At 52.0% G+C, this 9295-nt stretch overlaps 1 protein-coding gene across 1 annotated transcript; it reads left to right on the top strand.

The window, feature by feature from the left end:
• The first annotated feature begins 626 nt into the window (after window positions 1-626).
• LOC123125816 (replication factor C subunit 5) lies at window positions 627-8173 on the top strand. The gene is made up of 11 exons (XM_044546268.1): window positions 627-1552; window positions 1728-1838; window positions 2025-2057; window positions 2194-2356; window positions 2487-2665; window positions 2743-2879; window positions 7042-7137; window positions 7244-7313; window positions 7432-7512; window positions 7646-7772; window positions 7845-8173. Exons 1-11 carry the CDS (start codon window positions 851-853, stop codon window positions 7919-7921), a joined length of 1776 nt encoding a protein of 591 aa, XP_044402203.1. The 5' UTR covers window positions 627-850; the 3' UTR covers window positions 7922-8173.
• The last annotated feature ends 1122 nt before the right edge of the window (window positions 8174-9295 follow it).

Genomic DNA, 9295 nt, shown 5'->3' with positions numbered 1-9295 from the left:
TAAAGAACTAAGAACTAGAACTACAATCAAGCTAAAACAATCTTAGGTGAAAAAAAATCCAATCTAAGTTCAAAAAAATGAGGGATTTCAAGCAAATAATGCGTTGAATCGGAAGCAAGTTTGCAAAAACTAATTGGAGGGATCGGAGGAGCTTACGATTCTCTCTTCGGGGCCATCTCGATCCGCCAAAACGGTGAAGAATCGGTGAAGATCCAAGGGGGAGAGTGGAGGAGATGAGAGAGGGAAAGAGGGGCGACTTGAGGGAGAAAATGGAAATTGCCGACCGGAGGGGGGGGGGAGATGGAAACGGGCGCGGGGTCTCGGGAGAAATAACTACCCGGACCCTACCGCCAGGGGCTCTGGCGGTAGGGTTATACAGCCTACCGGCCCCTGGCGGTAGGAAAAAGAGTCAAATCACGATTTTTTTCCGAACCGGGATCAAATCCTCAATTTGTATGCAAAAAGGGTCAAAACACGAAATTTTGCCCCCAAACCACAACACCATTCAGCCCACCGAACCATTTCCAGCGCCAGAAAAGAGCTGTTCAGTCTAGCGTCGCCGTCGGTTAGCCATAGCCAACCCACGGCGCCCGGCCGGCCAAGCCCACGACTGCGACCATGATGGATGGACAGGTGACACGGGAATATTTAACGAACAAAGCTCTACCTTAATCAATCGGAATGATCCTTCCGCCGCGGCATAATCCCGCTCCTTGATCCCCCCGTCAGCTCCACCCTCCTCGGCCAGGTCGCGCCGGCGCCTCCCGATTCCCTTCACCTGCTTCCTCCCATCACCTCACGCCAATGCACCCACATCGCCGCGTCCCCGTCTGTCCCCGTCAGAACTACAATGGCGATCGACACCCCGCCACCCGTATCCCCGACCGCCTGGCCCGCTTCCCCGACTGGCCGCACCCTCTCCGCGGCCTTCGCCGACGACCGCCGCCGCGAGGCCAGGCGCCGCGCCGTACACCTCCTCCCGGGCTGCGGCAGGCCGCCGCAGCTGCGCTCCAAGCTCATCAACCGCGTGCTCCACCGCTTCGGCGGCGCCTGCGTCCCTAAGAGCACAGCCGCCACCCCCACCCGGACGCCCCAGCTGCCTCGGCGGTCGTCAGTGTCGACGCCCCCGCGGCCTCGGCCGTCGGCGGCGTCGACGCCGCCCACGTCAACCCAGGTACCGGCACGCCTAGACCAGGCAGACGCGGAGAGAGCCGCCGCCAGGAGGCCTTTGAGGGAGAGAGAGGACGCTGCCGCCGTCGGCCGAGAGCCGACGCCGCCGGTGTTCCAAGCCAGTGCCGTGGCGGCTACTGAAGTGGTTGCCAGCCTTGCGAGCAACTGGAGAAGCGATACCGCCACCACCGTCGGGAGAGGAGCAAACATCTGGGTGAGGGTTTCGCGCAAGCCGAAGTCGCCGCAGGTGGACTCTCCGCAGCTGTCAGTGGAATCGACGGCGGCGGCGGAGGACCAGTACGTGTGGGCGGACAGGTACCGGCCCAGTGTACTCGGGGAATTCATCTGCAACAAGACCGTCGCCGATGAGCTCCACCGGATGGTTGCCACACACCCTCCCACTTTAATCTTACACGAAATTACCATTGCTTTGAATTCCTTTGTCACTGTAAAACTGCAGCCAAGCACTCGAATCGGGTGATGAATTGATGATAGGCACATTGTGATGATAGACTGGGATTTGAGACTGAATTTTGTAATATAACTGCTGCATCCAGGTGACCGAACGCCAATGCAACCATTTCATATTTGAAGGGGCGCAGGCCGTCGGGAAGAGAAGCATGGTGCTGGCCCTTTTAAGAGATGCTTTTGGTCCTGATGATCTCAAGGTCACTGTAGCCAGCCTGTGAACAAATTACTACTTACTCCCTCCGATCCAAAAAAAGTTAGTGGCGTTCAAATTTGCACTAAAGCCACGACACCTTTTTTGGATCGGAGGGAGTACTACTTTTTATCCTGAGTTAAACCTCAGTGCTCGGAAACTCATGATATCTATCTGTATTGCTATTTCACAGATAGAGGAAATCACAAAGAGAATCGAGCTGAAGGTATGAGTTGCAACTTGTAATGGCGCATTTTCTGTTTCACCAGTAACCTTATGACCGTGAAGGGGATAATATTCTTAAGTAAATTATAAAATGTAATTTATTCTGTACCTTATTTCTGGTGAACTGTTTGATGTAGGGAGAAATCGCCAAACACATTGATGTTAAAGTGAAGATTTCAGATCATCACGTGGAGGTAAACTTGGCTGATTTACATGGCTATGAGAAGTATGTCATAACTACTTTGTTGAATGAGTCAATCCCACCACCGGACTTGATTTGCGATCATGCTAACTGCAAAGGTACATTTGAACACATCTCTGCCTGTCCTTTTGGCGGTACTGTTGTTAATCAACACAGGATTTTGAACAGCTGCCAATTCTTCGTTGATGTGAAATGACATATTAAAGCGTCAGTGGTTCATATATGCAGTGATTGTGGTCCATGATGCTGATAGGCTTTCGTCTGATCTTCAGCATTATATTGGTTGGTTTTTGGGAAGGTATGCAGGTTGCAACAAAGTTATTTTCAGCTGCTCCAGTTCTTCAAACCTTGATGCCGTTGAACATCTATGCAAGGTTGTCCGACTTAAACCACCTTCATTTGATGAGGTACATACTAGGTCTGTATGAATGATTTATCTTCTCTCCAGTGCTGGACAGTTTGATGAATACAGAATTTCTCTTAGATAATCAAGGTTCTAGAGTTCATTGCTACACAAGAAGGCATAGATTTGCCTCGTGGACTTGCCAGTAGAATTGCAGCTACCGCGAGTAATAATCTCCGACAGGCAATACGCTCTTTTGAAGCTACATGGAAAGCAAAGTAAGCAGAATGATTTCCTCATTCATTTCATATTCAGATTGTAGAAATGCCATAATAGCAGTCCATTTTGAAACTGCAATGTGCCAGTGGTACAATATTCATTTTGAGTAGAAGTCGACTGATCCATCAAGGTGTGTTGTTTCTGTTTGTCAGATTACGGGTTCCGCAAACCCTTAAAAGGTTCGAACTTTGGGGTGCGTGCAGAGATCTCAACCTACTCAGCCTGCCTACTCGCGATCCTTCTAAGCCTAGTGCGACGAGCTCGAAGAGACAAAGGGACACAACAGTTTGTCCTGATTCGGGCCACCTTGCGGTGTAATACCCTACTACAGTGTTTTGGTGGATTGCCTTGATGGGCTGAGGATGAACTGGCCTCAGGAGGTGAGGTGTTCTTGAGCTCAAGAGAGCTGGTGGGATGTGAACTAGATCCCCTCTACGGTGGTGGCTAAGTCCTATTTAGAGTGGCCTTGGTCCTCTTCCCAAATGTTGGCGGGAAGGTATCCCACAACGGCCGGATTTGAAAGGGGACAAGTTGTACATCTTATCCTGACTAAAGTCGTCTTCGCCTGCGAAAAGCCCCTGGTCGTGACGCTGCGGTGGGCTCGGTGATGACCTCCATCCTGCCGTCCTAGTGGTCTTGGTCTTGTTGCACCAGAATGGAAACCTTTGGCTGATTCCTCGGGACTCCGCGCCTGCGGCTTGCCTCCCTTGCACCGAAGAGGAAACCGGCGCTCTGCGCCCGCCTGACGCCCGCCTGGCCTTGGTCGTCATGGCTCATGTCAGCTGAGCCTTCGTGAGGTGCACCTTGCATAGAACTCTCCGCCCCTCGGGAGCCAGCCTGAAGAGACCGTTCCCCTCGGGGGTCTTGGCGTCGTCCTCCTCGCGAGGCTTGGCCCCTCGCGAGGGTCTTGAGTCGTTGATGCTGAAGCTGGGCCGTACCAGGCCGTCGATGGAGCCACGTGGTGGGCCGCAGGCAGACAAGTCTGGATACCCCCATATCCAGAATGCCGACAGTAGCCCCCGGGCCCAAGGCGCGCTCGGACTTGGCTTCTGGGCGAAGCCAAAGGGCAAGTGCGGAGCGCCGCGGGCCCTAACCGCCTGCGGCCTTGATGACGCATGGCAATTGATGGCACATGGGCGTCTCCACTTCCCCACGCTGCCTCGGCAACTGTTCGACTTGACGGAGCGATGCGGCATGCAGAAGATCATCATGGCGCGAGGTCGTGGAGGCCGGCGGTTGGCCTCCCTTGGCTATAAATGTGGGCGCCGATCAGGAGGTTCTCGGCGGCCGAAAAGGGGAAGGCCCCTAGGGAGGGGCCTGGTCCTCTCCCACCGAAGAAGCGACTCCGCCTCCCTCATGACGCCAGCATGGGGCGAGAGGTGACCAGGCCTTGGCAATCGAGGCCTCCGCCTGGTTTCCCCCTTCCCCTGTACGCCCGCGCCCGGGATGAAGTTTTGCGCCGTCGAGCGGCCCCCGACGATGGAGGACGGGCCGCCATTGCCTTGACGACCGTGCCATGGACTCACGCCGAGGGCAGCTCGCGAGAGTTCGTGGTGTGGGTGGCGATGCCGCCCGATTCATGGGTCCGGCTCCCGAGGTTCTTCGCCAGCGAGCTGCCCTCGAGGGGGCCGCTTGAGCTATGGTTGCAGCACGCCGGGTGCTGCAGCCTGGCCACCTGAGCTGAGGTCTGAGGTGGTGCCCCCCGGAGACGTCTTCATGACCCGCGGATGGGGCGAGGTCGCCCGAGCCTGCCGCGCTGAGGGGGCCCTCGCGGTTCACTTCGAGTACGATGCCGCATCCACCCTGTTCTTCAAGGTCTTCGGCGAGGAGGGCGAACGGCTGGAGTGCTGCCCCGGAGGAAGCAGCCCGCGGGGTGCAGCCGTGAGCGCTGGACCTACTTCTGTCCCCTTTGGCACCTCTTCCAGCAGCAGCGACGACTCCTGGGAATCCAACGACTCTCCTGAGCCCAGCGAGTCTCCGGAGTCTAGCGATGACAGCTACGTGCCGCCAAGCTCCCTCCATGGTCGGAGCGTAGCGGTGGCTGCCGCCCGGCGTCACCGGTGACCCTCGTCGGCTCAGTAGTAGCCTTCCTTCTTTTGCTTTCCCTGCGCAGAATGAAAACCAGCCCCCGTGGGGTTTGTAAGGACCGAAGTGTATTTAATATCATCGTTGCTTTCTTTGATTCTGTGATGAGTTCGCGTATCCCAGTTCGGCACGATTCCCCCCCCCCTTCTTTCCCTTAGGCAGCGTGGCGCTCTATGCCGACGGGACCCAGTCTCCAGGCAGGCTTCTGCCGTCGCTAGTATGCCAGGTCGCGATGCCGTGGTCAAGGCTAGGAGGATAGCGGCCCGAGGTCCGATGAGAGCTCGTGAGACGCGATGCTCACGAGGTCCCCCTTGGCGTGCAAGCAGCCGCCCAAGGAACGGAAAAGGGGAGTGAAGCCGCCGGAGTGGGACTGCGAGGTTGGGGCGAGCAGGATGTGAGACCGGTATCATTGCGCATGCGACTTATCTTTCAGTGGTCTTGTTGCGATCCGCTGGGGGTGGCGCCTGCTCTTGCGTCCGTGGTGGCGTTATTAGGCACGGCCCGCAACGACCACCTTCCCACCTTGCTTGCCCAGGTGCTCTACGTCCTCGGGTCCCGGCTCTCGAGCGAGCTCAGCCGCCGCTGGTATGCCAGGTTGCGATGCCGTGGTCAAGGCCAGGGGGTGAGGGCTGGAGAGCCAATAGGAGCTCCCGAGACGCGATGCTCGGGACCTCCCCCTTTAACATGCAAGCGACTCGCAAGGTGAGATGGCGGTCGTCCAAACCGGCCCGTGAATCATCGTCAGGTAAACCTGCAGATTAGATGACAAGAGAGGTCGAGAACCCCTGCAGAGCGGGCTGTCCGCCCCAGGGCCCCTGGCGACAGACGAAGGCACCGAGGACCCGGTGAGGTGGCGTGCGCGAGGCAGGGCCCGTGGCGGCGTTGGCCACCGGAGACGGAGCACGACGAGCACAACCATCGCCCGCCGGAGCCGTCTGAGCAACGCGAGCGGCAACTGCGGCCCGGCGCTCGGCGCGAGCTCGGCGTGCGTAAGCCATGGAGGTGTCGGAGTGGCGGTGGATCGATCGACGGAAGAGAAGATCAGACGCACCCCTACCTGGCGCGCCAAATGTCGGATTACGGGTTCCACAAACCCTTGAAAGGTTCGAACTCTGGGGTGCGTGCGGAGATCTCAACCTACCCAGCCTGCCTACTCGCGATCCTCCTAAGCCTAGCGCGACGAGCTCGAAGAGACAAAGAGACACAACAGTTTATCCTGGTTCGGGCCACCTTGCGGTGTAATACCCTACTCCAGCGTTTTGGTGGATTGCCTCGATGGGCTGAGGATGAACTAGTACATTGGATGAACTGGACTCAGGAGGTGAGGTGTTCTTGAGCTCAAGAGAGCTGGTGGATGTGAACTAGATCCCCTCTATGGTGGTGGCTAAGTCCTATTTAGAGTGGCCTTGGTCCTCTTCCCAAATGTTGGTGGGAAGGGATCCCATAACGGCTGGATTTGAAAGGGGACAAGTAGTACATCCTATGCTGACTAAAGTGGTCTTCGCCTGCGAAAAACCTCTAGTCATGACGCTGCGGTGGGTTCGGTGGTGACCTCCGTCCTGGTGGTTTTGGTCTTGTTGCACCAGAATGAAAAACTTTGGTTGATTCCTCGGGACTCCGCGCCTGCGGCTTGCCTCCCTTGCACCGAAGAGGAAACTGGCGCTCTGCGCCCGCCTGGCCTTGGTCGTCATGGCTCACGTCAGCTGAGGCTCGTGAGGTGCACCTTGCAGAGAACTCTCCGCCCCTCGGGAGCCAGCTTGAAGAGGCCGGTCCCCTCGGGGGTCTTGGCGTCGTCCTCCTCGCGAGGCTTGGCCCCTCGCGAGGGTCTTGAGTCGTTGATGCTGAAGCTGGGCCGTACCAGGCCGTCGATGGAGCCACGTGATGGGCCACAGACAGGCAAGTCTGGATACCCCCATATTCAGAATGCCGACACTGTTGTAGCCATCATGCCACAAAACTTTCATCCTTATCAGCATGCTTGCTTATAACTGTCTGTTCGCATTGTTATAATTACCACCATGGCTACTGAATCATATGGCTTTCCATATTCATAACCAACTCTCTTAACCAACACAGCTATCCATTCACGAAAGACCAGCCCATTTTGACTGGATGGGAGGAGGAAATTTATGATGTTGCCAAAAAAATCATGGAGGAGCCAAGTCCAAAGCAGTAAGCTATCCCTTTCACTATGATGGTTTGCAATTCAGTATTACACGAGTTTCTTTTTTGAACTTCAGAATGAAAACATAAATTTTGCTGAATGACCTTTACGCAGGTTGTATCTCATTCGGAGGAAGATCAGAAAAATGATTGAACATAATGTGTCACCTTATTTCATTTTCTGTGTAAGCTCTTCGCTGCTTTATGTTTATGTGTTATTTGTGATTCCAAGAGTCCGTCCAAGGTTGATTTTTGTCAGAGCTCATTACTGTTTGTGATTTTCCCTTTTGCTTTGAAATGCAGCACTTGGTTAATGAACTGAAAAGGGACAGGGATGAAGATTTTCAGAATAGCATCGATGAACTGGCACTGGAGTTGAACGAAGTGAGCCTGACTGCAAGCATTTCTTTGTATTAAGCTGGACTGCCCGCATATTAACTGATAACTGATTTTCCATTTGTGAACTAATCTACTGTGTAGTGCGTGCTAATATATATTGCTTGCTTGCTTGTTTCAGAACCAGCAGTGCAAAGAATACAAATCTCAGGACACAATTTCTGACAAAAGAGCTATCAATATAGAAGGTTTCGCTGTTGAAGGCCCTGACCAAGGGGAAGCCATCCAATGCTTCATAAAGATTGAAGGTACAAGCAAAAACAAAAAAGTTCATTCAAGTGTGAACTGTGGTGTAAACTGACTATACTTTGCAATTGCAGAATTCACTGTGAGGTTCATGAGCTTCTACAGATCTTTAATAACGAAGAACTCAAGCAGAGGCGGTGTTCCTTCATGAAGGGGGTGGAATCACTCTCGATCAACAAATCCTCTGGCGCGAGCGAGTGTTGTAGCAGTGTTGATAAATAAGCAGTGGTGTGCCTCTGAAGTCTGAATCAAATCACCTCGGCGTTGCTTTGCATGTTAAAAAGGAAAACATACCTTTTTTATCCACCCCATTTGCGTGTATACGTGTGAATTGTGATTATGCATACAACTCTGTATACGTGTGAATTGTGATATTCTGGTTTGTAAAAAAATTAACTTCATATATGATAATTTGTGTGATCTGAGAATAATATCGTATGACTGTATATTAACAATGTTTCGGACGTGGAGTTTCTGCACCCGAGCTCATATGAGCTCGGGTGAACAGCAAAATCGAAAAAAAATCGAAAAAATTTCAAAAAATTCCAAAAAATTTTTGGTAGAAATATTGAGAAAAGTTTTAAGTGCTTGCAAAAATTCGTCATGAAATCACATTTCTAGAAGGCGTGGCAAAAAAAACAAAATCGGTACTCTGAAAATGCTACTTTCAAAAGCATTTTGGAGGCTGAATTTGTTTTTTTTGCCACGCCTTACAGGAATGTGATTTCATGATGAATTTTTACAAGCTCTTAGAACTTTTGTCAATGTTTCTCTGAGAATTTTTTTTGAATTTTTTTGATTTTATTTTTATTTTTTTTGATTTTACTGTTCGCCGAGCTCAAATGAGCTCGGGAGCAGAAAAGCACTTTCGCAATATTTCCCCATTTCTCAAAGAGAAATGTTCAGCGTCAACCAGCCGAAAACAATCGACACGTCCGCCACGTGCTCTCATGGCCCACTGAAGGAAACACAAGATGTACCTCTTCGTCTAAAAAACATCGCGTTCCTCTCCCCGTCTCTCATCTATATGTTTTCTGCAAGCCTACCTTGCAAAAGTTTTTCTACAACACTATCCTTGTTGTAGAAATTATATGTTTTCTGCAAGCCTACCTTGCAAAAGTTTTTCTACAACACTATCCTTGTTGTAGAAAAAAGTGAAGACAGAAAAAAAAAATCCCGCAACAGAACCTATGTTCCAAAAAAAAATCTCGCAACACAATCTATGTTGCACAAAAAAAAAATCCCGTGACACAACTTATGTTAAAAAAAAATCTACAAAGCAGTCTATGTTGTAAATGTTTCTGCAACAAGATCTTTGTTGCAAAGTAGAAGAATATGTTCAGCCGCTCGATTGATCATATCTGACGGCACGCGAGGCGATGGATTATTTAAAAAGATCCGTCGGCCGATGCGTAGCAAACCCCTTTCTCGAAAGGTATTCCTTGGTACTAGTGTAATGCATTAATACTAGACTTAGAGGGTGTTTGTTTCCAGGGACTTATTGGTTTAGGGACTTAAAAAAATC

This window comes from Triticum aestivum, chromosome 1B (assembly GCF_018294505.1).
Source record: "Triticum aestivum cultivar Chinese Spring chromosome 1B, IWGSC CS RefSeq v2.1, whole genome shotgun sequence".
Lineage (NCBI taxonomy): Eukaryota > Viridiplantae > Streptophyta > Magnoliopsida > Poales > Poaceae > Triticum > Triticum aestivum.
Note: the sequence above shows the minus strand (reverse complement) of the source record. Positions and strands in the feature narration are given on the sequence as shown.